Source organism: Anser anser, assembly GCF_964211835.1.
Source record: "Anser anser genome assembly, chromosome: 1".
NCBI classification, from domain to species: domain Eukaryota; kingdom Metazoa; phylum Chordata; class Aves; order Anseriformes; family Anatidae; genus Anser; species Anser anser.
The window spans coordinates 31,886,647-31,907,001 of NC_139720.1; the positions used below are offsets into that span (position 1 = coordinate 31,886,647).

The window sequence follows — 20,355 nt, forward strand, 5'->3', positions numbered from 1 at the left end:
ACTAACACCTCTTAAGGAGCATGGTGAAGGAAATGAACACGCATATGTGTGCCTGTGATCTGGAAAATCACAGAAATACAAAGAAAAATACAGACTATCTTTTAAAGCTAATAAGTGGAAAGCTTGCAAGGAATTCTTTTTGCCTAGTAAATAGATTATTATAGATGTTTCAGTCGGATCTGTGAAAACACTACAATAGTTAGGGCTTTTTAAAGCATTCCTTGAGATTTTTTCATTTAAACTTGAAAGTAGTTCCGAGCTACTAATACCTAGCCTGTGATCCCTCTGCCTCTCACTGTGGACTATTAAATTGGAAAGGTGACAGTTAAAATGGAGAAACGGCACTGGCATATTTTTTTCTGTAAATCATCGAGTAGCACTGTGTAATAAATAAAATAAGACTCTTTTACAATGCATTTATCATACTGCAGCACTTATATTTTTTCTGGTATTTTCACTAGTATTTTTATTTTTAAAACCCCTGGGGAGTTAAGTCACTGTAATCTACCCATAGCCAATAATAAGTATGGAATTTCTTCCAAACTATGACTAATTGTACTTGTAATTAAGAAAAAACGTGGTAAAAAAAGAAGCATTCCTTTACTTTTTTTTTTTCCACCTGCCTTTTAAGAATTGCAGTCAGTTTTCAAGTATAAATTAATTAGACTTAACATCATTCCACGAGGGTACTTCAGTATTACTATATCCTGCATTGCTACGGGAATTCACAAGCAGGTGAACTAAGGACGGTAGTATTGATTGACTTGCCAAGTCAGTCAGTGACAGAACTGGCAGTAAAACACAAGAGTCTTTACTTCTAATGCTTTTTTTTTTTTTTTTTTTCATTAAATCACTCTTCTTCTTGTTAGTCATTTGATCATTTAGATGGAGGAGGATATCAGGCTAGTTTCTGCCATAGTTTTTTGTTAATTTTGAGTTGTATCTCATCACAAAAATCTGACATTCAAAGCAGACGAAGTTGCTGTTATCTCACCTCCCATAAGTAATGAATATCCCAATTTAATGGCTTGAATTGTGTCCCCAACTATAGAGCATCATGAGAGAACAGCGAGAAAAAGACACAAAACTGACATGGGCAAATTTATCAAAGTTATTACCATTTCCTGTGTTTTAAAACAGGAGGAAAATATATCAAGTCACTGATATTCATTTTGTTTCATGATTTCATAAAACAAACGCAGTGTTACTCCTCACTTCACCTGAAAGCTAATAAAAATTCTTCCTTGTTGTCAGGGCTTGTGTTTTCCCTTGAAAATGAAGAAAAGTGAGCTTAGTTCAGCAGCACTTTATTGTTGGGCAACATTACAACATATGGCATGTGTTTTTCACTCAGTGAAGGAAGAAGAAGGTGCTGGCAGTATTTTCATATTTATGGAAATCTGTGGGTTATAAATCTTTTGTTTTGGATAAGTGTTTTGTGTAGACAGTTTTTATAGCATTATACCACATAGCTCCATATACGCTTTACAGTGAAAACATTTCTAAGACTTTTATTAATGCTATTTTTCATATTCTTCCTGTTTGAAAGTGTGTGTAGTATGTCTTGGAGACATGGAATCTGGCTATACAGACAAAGGACAGGAGAAAACAGTTTCTTTTGTATATTACTTATAATGTCACTTTTAAAGCATAGTATCTTAGGAACTTCAAGAGCACAGGAAGCAAGGACCAAATCCCTCTAGTAAGATGGGAACCTTTTACAGGAAAATGGACTTTAAACAAGGTTTCAATATTATGCATGCTGGGCCTTCTGAGGAGAAATCAAAAAGCAGGCAAGGTCTTTTCTCTGGAAGTTTGCTTTTTTATTTAATGAGGCAGCTCTTCAAAGAGAATGTGATAGTCTTTCCTGGAGGGCATGGTTTGGTGAGCAGGAACACAGGTGAGACTGTACTGTGCATCAAAAAAGCAGATGATGAATTTGCTTTGTATTTCATCTCATGATATTGTCAATCTATGCAAGTACGTGTTTGGGGATGGAGGACATTTCTACGGGTAACAGAAGTTTGAACAGCTGAAACTCAGCATGGATATGGTGCCCATAGACCTTGTTTTGGTGCCAGGAAAATGAAAATGTGTTTTTAAAGTCGGCACATATCACTTCATGTGCTTGATTTATATAAAAATTGCATATTTTAACTATACATATTCTAATATGTATGTAGGTGGAATTTTAGATTTGTGCTTTCTAAGAATTTCTAATTTTATTAGTCCGACTTTAAATTTAGCTTTTTTCATGGTATTTTGTATTTATTGTACTGGAAAAGCATAAACTGAATGACAGGAAAGTATATTTCTCACAGCTGTCTAAAATGGAAAAATAACATTTTCAACTTGTTTTTAATTAATATTTCAAAATAGCCTTCACACAGTTGTAGATCAAGGATGTCCATATGTGTAGCATTGTAACTAGTTTGGAGTTTGAATCTACAGCTATGTGTTCTGCTGTCCAGATAAATGTTTGCTGCAGCAGATGTTGGCACATCTGTTATGCCTCCCCATTTCGATTGGCTGCCTGGATGTTTAGAAAGTGCTGATGAGGCAGATAAATCTTCTGACACGTCTCAGGCCCAAAGCAGGCAGGCAGCAGCAATAACGATGTTTACAGAGCCAAGTGCTGGGCAGTAACATTTTGAAATAAAACAAAAATAAAGGATGACTTTACCTGCAATAAGTGAAATTTATTGTGAAACGTGAAAGCTAATTTTACCAAGTGATTCTCAGCTGATTTGAACTGCAGCTATGTCAATCCATAAACCTCTGCACTTTGTGTATCTAAGGTTTGTCTGTTAGAAAAAGGCACCTGCTACAGCTTAGAAAGAGCTCTGAACTATTAAGGGGCTCTTCAATACACTTACCATTGCTGGGAGTTTGGTTTAGAAACAGCTGCAGCATATCTGTTTTTTTTTTGGAAGGGGAAGAGTTATCTACTGCATGAGTGAAGTTCCTGATCTTATCATAATCCTAACTTTCCAAAGGTTTTCCTCTACCCCTCAAAGCTTATCAGATTTGAATACTTTTATATCACTGGAGTCAGGAAAATTCCAGACATTGGGATCTTCTCCTGAGAAGATCAATCTATGTATCAAAGAGGGCATTCGTGGACAGAGGAGGATATATCTGACCATCTCAAGTGCTGAGACTGGTTTCACAGTACATAGAGCTTTAGTATGTGTTGGATCCCTTCCAGACTTAAATCTTCATGGATGGTAAACAGAAATGTAGAAGTCACTGCAAAGATTTTAGCACTGATGTCATGTGTTCATATGGTTACATTCCCCTCAGGAAACTAAATTTCTAAGTTGCTTTCAAATACCCTTGTATAAGGCAAGACCGGAAATTTCAAAGAGAACCTATCCTAGAGGGGCAAAGATGTGGATGTTGATTATATAGGTGATATTGTTGGTACTATAGTTTATAGTATACACCCAAGAATCTATAGAACTATGGAGTACTTAAACAAGGAGATGATGTAGTCCAAACCCCTGCTGAAACAAGGACCAACTTAGGCCATACTGCTCAGGATGTCATCCAGCTGAAATCAGAATAGCTCTAAAAGTGGACATTCTACGTCTCTGGACAACTCTTTCTAGTGTTTGACTACCCTCATGCTAAGAAGTACTTTTTTGATACCTAACTGAAATTTCATGCGTAGCAACTTGTGTCTGTTGTCCCCTGTGGCTGTCGCTGTGCACTTCCAGGAAGAGTGCTTGTAACTTGCCTGGACCTTTGCATTTGCTACTTGAAGGAAGCAATAAGACCTCCTTATTAAGGAGACCCTTCTTTTTAAAAGCCTAACTGAATGTGGTTCTCCCAGCCTTCCCTCATCAGAGATGTGCTCCATCCACATAATTAGCTAATGGACTTCTATCCAGATGCAGATTTCTATATTCCCATCTGATAACCAAGAGAAGGTCTACTCAAACATTTCATGTCAAAGCCATTTACACTGGAAAACAGATCTGGAAGCAATATCCGGATAGCCCCCAAGCCCCGAATTTGACTGGTAAAGTTTGAATTTGTTAGTTTTCTTAGCTGAAATCTGTCTGATTTCTTAGCTGAGTCTCTTATTTTTCGATATTGAAAGCCAAATAGTTTCAATGTGGAGGTCAGGATAAGAGCTTTAATGAAAAATGAGATTTTTTTTTTCTTCAAATACATTTAATAATAAATCTCCTTCTTTTATTTTCATCAAAATTGTCCAAAAGCAAATGTCTTCTTTGGAATATGGAGGCTGCAAGCCAGTGTGACATTTTAGTATGTTCACACACACTGCACAATGGAATAGCTACTACTCCGGTCTGCTTATCTCATTTTACCATAAGGTTCAGTTTCTATCATCTGTGTTATTCCCACCTACTTTGTTCAAGGAGAAGAAAGTGAGAATGTAGAATCTAAGATCAGTGAAAAGGAAACCCTTAGCTGCATATCATCAGCTAGTTAATTATACTTTAAACTCTTCTCATATCCTTGCAGCTTCACACATTTATTGAGTGAAAGACTGAAAGTGAAGACCAAGGCTGACTACTGAGAAATGCTGTATCTGAGCAGTTCATCATGGATCTCTTTGCTAGGAAGCAAGAATTCATGCTTTTCTCAAGTACAGAACATAGCAGAAGGGCTGTTGGGTCTCAAGCAGGTGAAAACATTTATACAAATATAACATAGGAAAATATATGCATATCATTAAGTATTTCTACTTAGCATTAGTTGAGGTAGCGTTCAAACGGCACCATGAGCAAAGAAAAGAAACAAAGAGAATGAATAGGGAGGTAGAAGATTTAGGTGGAAAAGTAAGATCATGACTTGTTTGAAATAACAAAATAAGCTGAGGACATTTTACCTTTCAGTAAGCATGATCATTCAGATAATAGCTTTTTTTCTTTTTCTTCTTTTTTATTTATTTATTTTTTAGTAGTAGTAGTAGTATATTTCATGTTTAATGCTTCCTATAGGAGTTGATTTTTGGATTTGTCTTTTGACAAGGATCTGAAGGTTCGGTATTTATGCATGCTAGCTGAGGGGGAAAACTGAAGCTCAAGTGGATGTTTGTGACTTACTGGAGGATATACTGACAGCTGTTTTGCCTTTTAGAGGCAGGAAGTCTATAATCTGTAAAGAGTTTGTTTTTTCATGTTTTTTGTTTTTTTTTCCTCTTTGACTTCCGTATGAGATACAGTCACTGTAAAGTCCACCATGTGTCTTTAAGCTCAAGGCTTAAAACATCCTTTAGAAGCAAGTCAGAAAGGCCATACCAAGGCTGGGAGGCCCACAGTTAGACATTGTGTTTATCTCATCCCCATATGCTTATACCCTTCCTCCCACGGCAATGCTAAATTTGTTCACAAAGCAGTGATCAAAGGTTTCTCACGTTCATGGCGCCCTCCAGCTCCATCTTTCATCCAGCCCATGGCCCCATCTGCTCTGCGACTGCTGTCCGCCCCCTGTCCTCACCCATTGGGAGTCTCAGCTGACACTTGGGTGTCTTCCCCCTCCCACTCACGGACATCAGACTACTACTGATCATCTCGCATCAGACATGCTGAGTATGCACCGGCAGGCTTGATGTGCTTTAAGTTACTCCGTTGTTTGGTTTGCTACATAGGAGTGCAGTATGCACCAAAAATTTACCCTCCGGAGATGAAAGGGGAGAAGGAATTGCCATATCCAGTGGAACTTCTTTGTCAAAGGATTCGTCAGCTACAGGGCCAAATTCTGCTTACACAGTTGCAAGATGATATTTTATTATTAGGTACCTATGCGTCAGCATGCTAATTCTGCTTTTTTCTGCTACTACTCTTTTTTCTTTCTTTCTTTCTTTTTTTTCTTTCTTTTTTTTTTTTTTTTTTAAACAATGGTATCATTGTCTACAGCATCCTGCTGTCCCAGAACATTCTTTGTCTGGATACAAAGCAGCATGTGGCTCTAAGTGTAGCTATAAAGCAGGGATCAGCAGGAAAGTAATTTTGTTTTTAAATATTTCTCATTCTATGTTGTATTTGTGTTTGTATTATGCATTTGAGAAATGCTTGCTGATATTTTTCCTTTCTGTTTTGATGTAAACAAATCTTGTATCAGAGATTCTCAAATCTAAAACAGACTTCAAAATATCAGGATTAAATGAGACTTTATCCTAGAAAGTAGAGCCCCCACCCCTTGGACAGAGCATTGTTTCTCCCCACCATGTGGAATGGAGATAACCCTCTGTTTCTTTGTGGTAAGCTACCAACCAAATCCATTCTGGCAAATCTGACACCCAATGTGATTTGTCCTTTTCGATGCTGTTTATGAGAAGTCAGGACGGTCTTCTGTCAAAATTGATAAGTGAGAAGACAGTGGGGAATGCAATTTTATTTGTAACAGCACAGCTGCCAGCAGTTCCAGCTTGTTTACATCTAGGCTGGCTCTGTCTTGCTCCATAGCTTTTCTATTTCCATCCAAATAGCCCCCAAGTACATTGTGGATGTGCCTGTCTATGTAAAATCTGCATAAAAGAACACACTGGGAGTGTTAGAGAAGGAAAAAAGAATAACTTACTTCTTTAAGTTCTTTTCACAAGTCAAGAACATCAGTAGCTTTAAAACCAAAATCTTGATCTTTACCAAATCTCCATTTTCATTTACAAAATAGCTTCTAAAACTGAAATGTAATCTGCTAAAATCATGGGATGCTTATTACCTGCCATGGTGAAGGTGCCTGAGGAGTTAAGAGCCTTTTAAGGGCCTTTTTGATGAAAGCATTCTTTCTCCAGTGGAAGTGGTCAGTGTTTGTAAATCAAATCCACAAACATTTTGATATAAGTTTATTGTTTGTGGAAAAAATGCAAGAGTATCCTGCAGTGACCTGTGAAGTGGAGGGCAGTTTAATCACACACTGCTTCACGCTGAATACTTCGGCTACATATCCTACAATTAGCCTCCGTTACATAGGCATTAACGTATTTCCTGGAAAATCCTTTTGACAAGGGAGCGTAACTCCTGATGGCCTTATGATAGTTCCCAGGTCTATGAAGCCTTTGTTTGCCTGCTGTATAGCTTGCCTTCAGTCTGGCAGTCCCAGAATCCCAGGCATTTTTGAGCTTTTTTTATTAATGTACTTAAGAAAGCTGCAGTCATAGCCATTTCCTTTATGTAATCTCTCCTGTGAGCTGTTTCTTTATCATAGCCCATGCTATACGCACAGGCATCAGGGAGGTGAAGTTAAGGGTTTTTTTGTTTTACTGATGTAGCTTTTGGCAGGTGAACTTTTTCAGCAGACTGAAAATTCTTGTTTCATTTTGCTATTTCTGCTATTGCTGTTATTAATAAATAATTGGTTTCCACATGGTTCACCATTAAAAAGTAGAGTCCCGAGATGGCTGTAAATGTCCCTGCTCTGGTTTTGTGGATTGTGGCATCATCAGACACTTTGCGTTCCCACTATAGGTGAGAAATATATCTCTATGATTTTAGGAGTTGCAATCATGCTCTTAATGATTTAGTGTTTGATGATTACTAAGGGAGACTCTTCTGCAGTGTGACTGACCTGCCTGGCACCTACTTACATAGGTACATATGCACACATGCATAGATACATGTATGCACATAGTATTTAACTATATACATTTATAAATAAACTTAGATGCACTCCCTTCCCTTCCCTCCACACAGACACGTGAAGATACATGTAAACAATTAAATATTTAACGCCTCTCAAATCTGAATACAAAATAGCTAACTTAAAAAGAAATCACTTTGTTAATTGAACTTTGGTAGCACTGCAGACTCTCTTCATCTAAACAGAGATTAGTAGCTCTCGAGGGGGAAAAAAAGATTGTATTTAATATAATTGATGATTTCTAGTGATACTAGGATTTGCACATCTTTTTCTGAATTTCATAAAATTACTTCTGGTCATTGTTAGAGATGTTGCTGCTAAACAAAGGACATGCCTAACATGATTTGGAAACATGATTTGGGGAAGTGTAATGTAACACTTCTTTGAAACACCAAGCTTCTCTTTTAAGTGTGTAGTCTTGCCTGTTATCCATACCCTGATTGTATGTGACAGTCACATTTCTGGTTGCATAGAACAAATTCAGAGGTGAAATAATAGGTGTTTTAAAAGAAACTCTGAAGAACACCATATATTCTACTGCTGGGGCTTTGTTGTTGTTGTTGCAAACCCAGACTGTTTCCTCTGTTTTATACCCACACTCACTTGCAGCGTATACTTTTATGTAACACGTAATACCATTCTCATCGCTTCTGAACTTGAGTTAAATTTTTCTTTGTAGAAGCTCCACTGTTAGCTCTTTACCCTCCTAGGACTTCATTAGATCGAACTGTCAGCCTGTTCCTGTAAGAATGGAGGGATAACTCTGATTCTGTTTGTATTATTTGTTTTTATTTCATGAGCATGATTACTTGCCAGTGATGAAGAGTAGGAGGCATTATGAAGATTAAATACTATAGAAGGTAGCAACCTAAATGACGGGTGATTTGGCAGTCTGGATAAGGCGTATCCTTCTAGCTACATGGAGAATAAAACCAAGAAAGTGAATATGATTGGTGATAGAGTGCTAGGATGCTCTGCCATTTTGAGCTCTGCCTGATAAATGTATGGGTGCTCACCATCATTCCTAGGAATGAAATACGAACTGCTAAAATGGGATTATTAAACAAAATAATGAGACTAGGAGCAGGCTTTTCTTGGTTTCCATAGTTTACGGAAACAACTAGAAAGAAGCTGATAAAATCAATCTGACTTTGCTAGGACGACCTTCTTATAGTAACCCTGACTGAAAGTGTAAAGAGCAGCCACAATTCAACTATGCGTATAAACTGGATGTTGATCTCACCCATAAAGATGTCAGCACAGGAAGATACTGAAGAATGAACTTCAATTTTAAGGTGTCTGTAGTCCCTTTGCACTTCTGTTTGATGCTTCAGAAGAATGACACTAGTTCAGATGAATGACGATTTTTTTTTTAAGTATAAACGATTTATTAAAATAAGTCAGACCTTAATGTACTTTCTCAGTTAATTCTTCATTGATCTGTTCTGTAAGTACTCTGTTCTTGGCCTTTTCTGCTTCATTCACTCAGTTAATCATTCTGTTAATTATGCCATTAACAAAATGAACATTAAAACAGTTACTTGGATATTACTACAGATGAAAAGGAAAAGCAGAGATAGAGATAAGTATTTTCTTATTTTGCTCTATTACATTGGTTTTGTTCTTAAAATTTATGGAAAATATTACCCTCCTTCACCTGGGGTTATCAGATATTGGGCGTATTCATTGCATTCAGTAAGCCTTGATTTCTTCTGAAGGTGAAATCAAGGGTACAATGTAGAATAACTAGCCTGGTACTAAAATACCACTTTACAGATGCTTATGAAAAAAAAAAAAAAAGAGGAAAAAAGATAAACTGTCAGCTAAACCTTGTTAATTTAGCATTTGCAAACTCTTAGGTCATGCCAGCTGTGAGATAAATTGTGTAAACCCTTTGGAGCTCTGCCTGATAATGGTCTGTAAGAGGATAGAACATAAAGGTGTTTCAGTTCACACCTGGAGTTGCTTGAGAATATGCACGTGGCCACTTACTGCAATTTAGAGATGGGCAATAATTCACTAATTGGTAATACCTGTATTGTTCTGGGTGGCTATGACTTTTTTCTTTTTCTCTGATGTTGCAATAATAGCAACTAGTAACAGTTTGTAATCTTATTTTGATCCAAGAGATACTAATAATCATCGTATGGTACAGAAAAATTGCTGACCCCACAGCAATGCACTGCCTGACTCTGAATTCTACTACCTTAGTACATGTTATTTTATTGTGGGCTTGAATTGAGATTTGTGCCAAGACTCAGCTTTTTCATACATTTTAGGATAGAGTATATCTCAGTTCTATCATATGTTTCACCACACAAAGACTTTTTTCAGACTGACAGCTTTTTATCTTTCTTCTGGTGAAGTAGGAATCCTCCCACAGGCTGTAGTGACTTCCCTTTCTAAAAGCTATATATGTAGTGTTGAGTTGGCTCCTAATTTAAAACCTGGAGATTTCATTCTTGTAAATACCAAAACTTCCTTTTTTTTTTTTCATTCAGAAATAGTTGTTCAAAGGAGAGAAGGAATAGAGCACAGGAGCACAGTGTTTTGGTTTTGCAGGCTAGACTACACAGAACATATAACGAGCATTAAAAACTGGCATTCTTTTCAACTAAAGGTAATAGAGTTCAGTGGAACAGGGTAGATGGTAGTTAATGCTAAGAGATGAAATATTCAACTGTATCATGAACAGAATGTGTTTAGGATCCTCCAACTTACCATGTCAGAAAAATACAATCCCTGAATTATGAATAACAGGTTTTAAAATATCATATTTCCATTACTGTAAAGCATAACACTGATTAAAATTAATTTCATATTTGACTACATCTTGTCAGTGAGGTAATTTCCTCATTGTAACGAGGACTTAAATATTAACTGAAATGATCACAAGCATTTCGCGGGGGGGTAGATGTGTTGTATTTTGATTCTATGCTGCCCCCTCTAATGGTGTTAGCAGCGTTCAAGGGACATACTACTCAGTTATACTGTACAGGTGAGGGGAACACAATAGCTAATACAATTCTGATAGTCTTTTGGTCCTTATAGTAGTGTGCAACAATTGCTATACAGCCAGAGAATAATGGAATGACATAGAATATTTATAATATTTCTACAGTGCTTCTCAAACACTCTATAATAATTTATTTCTTTATGTTATGCTATTCTTGTGCTGTTTGCATTGCAGTCCTTTTTCACAGATGAAGAAAATAAGTCACAAAAAGTTATGTGAAGTGCCCACATCAAAGCAGTTGCAAGTGAACAGGGAATAGATTCCAAATTAGTCTCTAAGATTTATATTTAAGTTGTTGAACTTTATTAATATTTAATGCTATGTTCCATACATTATTGATTTTTGAACTTATATCAGGAAATGCTAATGTTGTGAGAATTTCTAATTGGTCAAAGCTTTTGTTTAAGACTTAGAGGCAGAAAATTTTTGGAAACCAATGAAAAGACCATCCTACAAGGAAAGACCATTAAATATTTTTCAAAATGATGGTGAATTTGAGAAAGTAGGGAAAATTCTCTTCCCCAGTATCTTCCAGGTATCATCTTCCAGGTAAGAATTTCAAATGTGTGCCCAGTAATCTAAAATGCATACAATTTTTCGGGGCTGGGGGGGAGGGGGGAGTTTAAATTCTGGAAATGGGTCTGCATGTTTCCTTATACAAAGTAATTGTAAAGGGGATCTTCAAGGGTTTTTTTTGTTTGTTTGTTTTATTTTGTCTGCATAGTATCTGGAATCTTCCATTCTAGGACACCATGTTTGGATATGAGGTAGCTAAATGTAGTGTTTCCATTTACGATACTATAGGATAATGTTGAATTATTGATTAACTCTTCTGAGTTAAAATAGTCTACAGTAAATACAGTAAACTGGTCTTAATGCATTTCACAGTTAGTAAGTCATGAGTGGATGGAAATGAAAAATGGACAAAAAAGGATACAAGACAATATTATAGTGTCCATCAACTGGACACTAAATCCGTTACAGTTAGGTCAGTCAGTGTTATTCTCCTTAAACCTCCTTTGCACTAGAGCAGCCCAAGAACTGCTCTATGTAAAGTTCTATGTAAAGAACTCAATGTCTTTACTCATTCTATGGATGCAGTAGGTCAAATTTAACACAAATAATACTATCACAAAATGTGTCAGAGATTCCCCAAATCCACTCATTCTTCTTCAGTTCTTGGCGGGGGACATGTCAGATCTCAAGTTTATTCTGAGCTTCAAGACCACCCAGTTGCTTCCAAACACTGGAAGTACTTGTTTGGGTTTTGAGAAGCTCCAACCATGGAAAAAAGAATAGCTTGCCATCCATTGTAACTAGTTTATATTAAGCTCTAATTTCTTGTTTGACTCATTTCCCACCTGTACAAAAATTTCTTTGCAGCACACAGAAGTGTAAGAAGACAGACATATGAAGGATTGGAGGCTGAGAGGGAGGAAAGAGAACAAAGTGGCTGTAATAATAAGTTGCTTCATAGAATCATAGAACATCCCCAGTTAGGGATAAGAAGTGACCCACAATGATCATCAAGTCCAGCTCCTGATTTCAGCAGTGCTGAGCTGTATTCGTGATTTATACATAGTGAAGCAGTCACTTTAGTAGATGGGATTTCTTGCTTACCAGTCAGTAATTACTTTACAGATTTTTATAGGCATGATAACAGGATGGTTTATAATGTGACAGTAAAAATAAGGTGATGCAGGGGCTATGTGAATATCGGCATTTACTGAGATTGGATGTGCCTGGGAGGAATGGGAGAAAAGGGTGAGTGAAGCTGCTGCCTGTGCAAATACAGGTGAGGGATCACTTTGGAAAAGAGTGAACTGAGAAGGGCTTTGAGGGTGAGGACAGAGGGTTGTGTCTGTGGCGAGGAGTGCCATGATGGGATGGAACAGGATGAAGGGTGATGAGAGGGGCTGACAGGCACTGGTGAGGCAGGAGCAGAGCTCTGCCACAGTATAAATGGGTTTAACAGGGAGTAACCAATCCTGACAGGAAGTCAAGGGAGGATTCACAGATGTGCATGGCCTCCCAGAGGCCACTGTCAGAGGGATCAGCAAGTTAAAATGGCGCAAAGTAAGCTTTCCATGTGTGCAATTATTCCAGCATAGGGTCATTGGATAGATAACTTGTCAACATCTTGACAAGTGCGGCGAGAAGAAACTTCACCAACCTCCCTCTTAGGTTGTAATCTGTTTACCAGTGTGTGGCAGAAAAATGTGAGGAGTTCAGAGCTCTTTTTACCTCCAAAGGGTTCTTCAAGAAAAGCCACTGAAGGGTTCATGCTCTGCTTTCTAACAGGCTGTCAGCTTTATTCATTGTAATCTAGCTTTTAGTAGAAAGACCTACGGTAACTGCAAACTGATGCAAACATTTACCAAGGTCTCCTTTAATGTTCCTTACCCATTTTCAGCAATTCTAGGAAGCCACCAGGTCATTAGATGACATTTATAACCTACTTCTCTACCACTCGAGAGAAATGACAGTATTAACCTAGCCTTCCCACCCCAAAGAGGTGACAGCTCCCTGTTTGGCCTTATGTCTCCTGGGGCTGACAGCCTGTAAACTGGTTTTCCCATGACTGAAGCAAAAGATGGCCTTTAACTGTGAGCCAGAGGTTGCAGCCACTAACCACTCCATCGCTTTAGAGAACAACCAACATAACTAGTTTTCAGTCCTTCAAGAGCACGACCTCTACCCTTTTGCTGTCTTTTCCATGTCTGAAGAAATGGTCTACCTTCTAAATTTAAATTCTAGTCTTTCTTATTTTAATTTCCAAGCCTATCTTTAAAGGGTTTTGCTATAAATTATTTTCCTAAAAGTATTGTCTTCACCATTGCAAAGCACTGAGTTATTGTTCTGCCCACACAGAGGAAAGAAGCAGCAAGTCAAAGATTTAGCAATTTGGCATTGCTTTCTGTCACTTGGCAGCAGATACCTTCATGTTGAGAGGCGGCTGCCCCCAGAGTGCCCAAAAGAGGGGGAGGCTGTCATCTCCTGAGCGCCCTCCTCAGTCCCTCTCCTTCCACCATCTGTCTGACAGCACACTTCATGAATCCCCAAATATTATTTCTCACAGATTTTTAAAATGCTGAAATCTGAAGACAGTTCAGTTCCTACATGCTCACACACAAAACCCCAAAAGGTAGAAGAAAGCAACTATATGCATGTGTGTATCTAAAGGGATTTAAAAGGAGATCACATCCTTACAATATCATTACTGCTGCCAAACTTACTGTTTCTTTTGTTTAAGACCAGTAGGGAGAAAAAAAGAGAAAAAAAAAAATTTAAAGTATCTGTCACAAAATGAAATGTCAAATGCTTCTGACCATGAGGGTCCAGGTTCTCTCGTGTCTCTGTTGCTGCTGTTCTCTTGAAGTTGTTTCAGATGTGCATGTTAGTCACCAGCTAGACTGAGCTTGTGGACTTTAGATCTTAGAGATGATTTAATGTTTTATAAAAATAAGTTTTTAGCCCTGAAAGTGATCAGAATGTGTTGTGTTTGCTATAAAAAGATGTCGTGAGGTTAACACTGCAGATGCACAATGGAGAAAGCGTACTTATTTGGAATGGCTTTTGTGCAAAGCAAGAGACCTCATCCAACTTCATCCTTAGTCTGAATGAAATATTACTTGAGTGTGTTCTTGAGTCTAGACTGAAAAACCTGAAATGTTTATCAGGCAATCAGCTTTTGTCCCTGAGTACTACTGTGGGTATCTACTGCTTGTAAGCGGCCACAGCCACACACACTGTCATCAAACTACACCTTGCACAGTCATTTAGGAAAGGAGTAGTCCCAAGACTTCTGAGTACAGATCTCAGCTCTGAGGTCTGTTACAGGGAAAAGAAACGAAGGCTGTGGCAATGCAAGCACTGTGCACAGCCAGGCGTGCTGTATCCCAGTCGGTGGATATTTGTCAATGGTGTTTGTCAGCAGCCAGTTCCCAGAGAAGGTTTTAGCAAACCTCCTGCATTCCCAGGATGGAGCCTCTAGAGTTGCCCTCATTTTCCTTCACTTTCATGCCCTAAATGGTTAAATTATGCTGCTCATTGACCCAGTGCACGCTGAAAGGATTCAGCTCATTTGTGGCCTGAAACATTTGTACAACTTTATAATAACAAACATTTTGAGACAAATCATCCACAAGAGCATCAAGGTCATTCCTGGCTGAAGAAATTACGCTCGGAGCGGTCCTCGGGGTCCCTGACCAGCCTCATCATGGGGAGAGGGGGGGTGGTGCCGGCAGGACAATGAAAGTCAATGGATTTCAGCTCGTGTACAGCTCCTCATTTGCCTTGATTTAAAGGTCCCAGACTCAGCCCTTTATGGTGTATTTAGGCTTCCTTATAGGCCTCTAAGGGACTGCAAGCTTCTTTATTCCTTAAAAGTATACCTTGTTGCTGTAATTGAAGCTGTTTTGTTACTGTAATTCCTCCCTAATATTACAGTTCTAGTCAAGTGTTCTTTCCCTCCGGAGGCATCAATTATTATGGGTTTTGAATAGGCCTCCCTTCAGTATACATATTTTCACTCCCAATGCCAAAATCAGGTCACTGTAATTCTCTTCCTTAATAAAATACGGTCTCATGTTTCTTCTTTCAAACTTCTTTCATGTATAAAGCATGTACTGGCGACTAATTCGATTTCTTACCACATGATAAGCTATTTAAAGTGACTGTCATACTTATGAAAAGCTAAAGAATACTACAAGTTTCATGGTATTTTTGACACTTTCTTACTAAGACGTTGAATGTTCAAAGTCCAGCAATAAGTTTACATAGTTTATGCAGGTTCTGAGCCTGTGTAGATTTGTGCATTGGTGAGGGAGCAAGGGATCAAGCCCAGCAGTGCACTCTGTGAAATGCAAAGTGTGCAGTGTTCGGTGGCTAACCTAAGTATGTGACCGGGGGGGGGTTTCAGTAAGTTGTGGCGTTTTGATGCTTGGTCCCCACACGTCCATTGGGCACAGTAGTAAGCCCTCCCTGCTGCGTGCCCATTTGTGGGTTGATCTCTGCGACTTCTCAGAGGATGGGGAGAGACAAACTCCTTATCACAGACAGAGAACCAAAGTCTAAGTCTGAGGAAAGTACTGGACCTGTGGCACAGCCAAGTCACTGTCACTGACCTACAAGTTCAATACCTGAGTGGCAGTACTTTCTGGTATTTCCTCGGGTATTTCCTCTTCCCTGCCAGCCAAAGGGGGAAGTATGCGCTTGTGGTGCATGGCTGTTTCAGGCAGCAAGGGATGCAGCTTCCCTCCCCACAGCCTGGCACTGGGCTCTGTTTGCTGCTGCAGGAGAACTGGAGAGAACAGACACAGCGGTGTCCATGTGCCCTGGGAGAGACTTGTGCTCTAGAGGTTGTCCTAATGCTTGCTGAATGTGTGACTCTGCACTGTATCAAGTCTGAAAAGTGTATTATGAAGGATTCTCTTGTCTCTTTCTCTCTCCTTTTTTTTTTCCATTTTTTTTTATGTTTATAAGAAGCAGAAGCTGTTAAGCTCCAAATGTCATCTACAAACTCCTTTTAAATACCCATATCAGCTGAAGTTTTCCATTTGCAACCAAGCTAATACTCTGTGTTATAGGATTCATCGTGCTTTATTGCAATTATTTGCTTCACAGTGTTGAAACCAAGTACAGCCTTGCATTTTTGTGAATGATTCCCCTGTGAAACCCTAAAGGATGCTTAACTCAAATGTGTGTGTGTAGTAGTTATCACTGCACCATCTGCCCTAAAACTTGCACTTTTCATGAGACGCCACTGCTGGGACATCTGGCACTAAAAATATGTTTTCTGCATCATCTCACAATTGAGGAGGATGCCATGGCTGTTCAGCTCCACAGGAAATTCCTTGAAGCATCCTTCTATTACCTAACAACTTCTGCAAGGAAAGTATGGCACTAAGCTGGCTGGGGAATGAATAGTGATATTAATGGAAGGCTGTGGTTTTGCTTTATGTTTTGGATTGCTGTTGGAAGGGAGTGTTGATGGTGTGACGGATTGATTGACATGTAGCCAGCCTGTCCTCTATCCTATAAGTCAATAATTGGCATGGTAGGACTGAAATGACTATGAAATGACTATGAAATGACTAAATTACTATACTGTAAGTCAGCTCCTATTATCCAAAGGCAAAAAAAGACCTGCAAAATCAATGCACATCCATATTTTTCAATTAGACATATCTTCCTGAATGATTTCTGCATAGCTTGAACCTGTGATCTGTTGGAATTTCCTTAATTCACAGAGTATTTTTCTCCCTAAAAGAAGCACACAAAATGAAGTGTCTTGAGACTGGGCGGTTGCAACTTCTGCAGTTTCTCTGATACATCTTGACATGTAGGCATGAGATTTACCATACTGAGGAAGGACTGTCACTTCTCCATGGCTGGGCAGGAGGGATTTGGTGACTCAGCGCTCCTTTGTGTCACGTAATTTTTTCCAACTTTGGCAAAAGCCATCATGTGAGGCCATGTGCTTTCTTGTAGGAGGTGGAGCTGTGCCGCATTAGCAGCCAGGAGAAGCTGGGGCTGACTGTCTGCTACAGAACTGACGACGAGGAAGACACAGGGATCTACGTCAGCGAGGTAAAGACGTGGCACTGAGGTGGGGGGAGCACATCGGGGAATGTGAGAGCAAGTGCTCTGAGACCAGGCTGCGGAAATGTCGGCCGTCAGCCAGCACATGTCACTTCCAATTCATTTAGATTATCAGTTTAAATTATGTTGCCCAAGTACTGTAATTATTACTAGCTCACTTCTCTAATCTGAGTGCTTTTAACTAAAACATCATAGTTAGGGAAGTGTAAAGCAGCCTGAGCACGGATGGAATTTTGAAAGAAAATTGCCCTTATGTGGGAAAGTAGGCAGAGTTTTTAAGGTGAAAGCCTGCTGCACACCCTGCTTGCATTTCCCCCATCACAGCCTCAGTAATCGTAGCAGTGGACAATCCTTATTCTATTATTTGTGGTTTTGGTACAGTTATGGTATCACAGACATGCCACAGGTGGATAAAGGGAGTAGCCTGGGAGGGGAATGCATCAAAAAGACTGATCTCTCCTAATATTTATGTATGTATGTATGTATGTATTTATTTATTTATTTATTTATTTATTTTTGGTCAAACAAAAGATAGAGTACTGGATATTGAGATGGGTGGATCCCTCAGTTTTCATTGATGTACCAGTAAAACATGGCATGCAGCACATATCACAAGGTGTTAGTGTTTCACAGTGTCAGTCCAGAAGGCTTCCAGTTAATTTCCTTTGACTCCCACCTTTGGGACTCATAGAGGGTTGTTTCCCTGAATAAAGCAGAACTCTTGTGAGTCCAAACTCACTGGTGGTTGTCCTGGATGAAGTGGATTCCCAATAATTTGAATTCTGAATTCCCATAAACTTTGTCGCTTTTGTGACATGTTGTACCAAATTCTGAGTGAAGCTCATGGACAAAGTGAATCCGTAGAGAGTTTTCTCCTACTTATCAATAAACAGGGATGAAGAAAGTCATTCATTTGCAGGTCAGCAGCAATGTCAAGCTGAAAAGCACAGCCCTGGAACTAGAATGAGGAATTAGTGTAAAACCACCCAAGAATAAGTCTTTCAACAGTTATGTAGGTGTGGCTGTTAAAGTTTATTTGACCTTGTAAGGAGAAAGAAAATGCAGGAACCTCCTAATACAATCCAGAATTATATCTGAAATGTGGTGTTTTTCCTGCATGGTAGGAATTTCTCAGACCTTTTAAAGTGAATGTAATTATGTCGTCTTTTGTACTTGATTAAACATTTAGGAATCATTTTTTTTCTATGACAGTTCACAAGAAGAAAATAATATCTAACAGCTGTAGAGGATGTAACCTGCAAACCAGATGCTAAACTCAAACGCTTGGTTTGAAAAAATAGCTTATGGCATGATGAAGCAAAATAAATGATTTAAGATAACCATCAAGTGAAAGGTGATAGATTGTATTGCCCTGCAATGAACAGTAGGTCATTGCTCAAAGATGAGCTATAGTGACTTTGATAAACTGTTAATGGAGCCCTAAACATCTATTTAGGTTAAACAAACTTAAAATTAACTAGCTTAGAGCAGAAGCTTTATACAGAACCTGTGAATGATCTATACAAAATAGATCCCTTTTTTTCTTCCTGTCTCCTTGAGAACTGCAAAATTCCAGAGGAAATAACAGATTGAACACTGAAGCAATCATTTCACAGTAAATATTTTCATGCAAGAAAAATAAGCCTGCATCTTTCCCAAATACAGGCCCATTTTTATGGAGGTATCAGCTGCTGCAGAATCACCTCAGTCCATAGCGAACTTCCAAAGCACAGGGACTCTGTTGTTAATTCTTAGTGCTCTGACAGCTGAAGGTTAATGCCTGATGGTGGCATAGAAGAGTATTAATCTGAAAATCATATGCTTCTGACCCCTTCTGTCTTTAGGCTTTTATCTGAAACAAGATTATACAATTATTTAAAAAATGGTTGAGTTCACAGGACTGTAAAGGAAGGTTTAAATTACCTCTGTACAGAGTAAAAATGGCAGTTTATTAAATTCAGCAGCACTGATTGGTTTCTGGTAAAAATATTTTCATCTGCTGTTATTGAATATTGTCCTATGCAGGTTGATCCAAACAGCATTGCTGCCAGAGACGGCCGGATCCGTGAAGGAGACCGTATTTTGCAAGTATGTGACAATAGACCCTTTCCTAAACTCTTTCTTCAGACAAACGTGCAGTGCTGTCTTCTCTGTGGACTGTTAATGAGGGAAGGTAGTTCTCTTTGTTACTGTGATCGATGAGAAAATCCATGTCTGTCTGTTTTTTAACACAATAGCTGGGAGCTAGAGCGTGCGTATTGAAAAATGAGAATGACAAACTTGTTCTGGCTCATGCCCTTATATCCTGTGTCTTTCTTTGCCGTATTTATTAGCAAATCTCATTTTCTCTGTGTTCATCTCAGTTCATGTCAAATTCTAAATAGGGATCCTGCAAACATAAATACAGGTGTCAGAAACTTGCTGATCATTCACCGATTGCATAAATTTGTGTAAGCCTAACTCACGCTGAGCATTGATGGCAAGAGTTTTTATACAAAAGACATGCTGTTCATAAAGGATGATCTTGAATGTACTTGAGCAGGGGGTTTACTAGACTTTTGTTAATATTTTCTTTCCTCCACCAAAAATACATTGCTTTTCTGAGTTCTTGGCTGATCCACCATCTTGGCTTTTTTCTTCCCCCTTGGTTTCTATTGATCTTCTCATTTAGAGAGCTGCCCCTGCAGCTGTCCTGCAGATAGGTTTGTGCAATAAAGCACGGTGCCCGTAGGCGAGGTCTGGAAGAGGGAGGGAGGGCAATGTCACAGCACAGAGAGGAAAATAGCTGGAATGGCAGTAGGTTTGTGTTCTGAACTGGCAGTGAATACTATGTTTTGAAGTAATGACAAAACAGATACCAAAAATCAGTAAATTGGAAACTGCTATATTATATCATTTTAGTTCTGGTTTCCAGTCAATTTCCCTTTTATTTTGACTTTTTTATTTGTTTGTTTGTTTTGTTTTGTTTTTCACTGAAGTCCCAGAAGTAGCTCCTGGTAACGACAGGTTGTTTTTCTATAAACAGTTCCGTAATGGCCTTTCATTAATACTTGCACATGTGCTTTCTGGTTGTCGCAAGCTTAGCCTGTTCCTTCCCATCAGTCTTCTCATTTCTGCAGGAA

At 38.7% G+C, this 20,355-nt stretch overlaps 1 protein-coding gene across 3 annotated transcripts in view; it reads left to right on the forward strand.

The window, feature by feature from the left end:
- Positions 1-20,355, forward strand: part of PDZRN4 (PDZ domain containing ring finger 4) — a 269,618-nt gene that overhangs the window by 234,604 nt on the left and 14,659 nt on the right. For all 3 annotated transcript variants that reach the window (XM_083838889.1, XM_083838888.1, XM_083838890.1), the window contains 2 exons: positions 17,123-17,221; positions 19,259-19,321. In XM_083838889.1, coding sequence (XP_083695015.1) covers positions 17,123-17,221; positions 19,259-19,321 — 162 coding nt within the window. The remainder of the gene's footprint in view (positions 1-17,122; positions 17,222-19,258; positions 19,322-20,355) is intronic.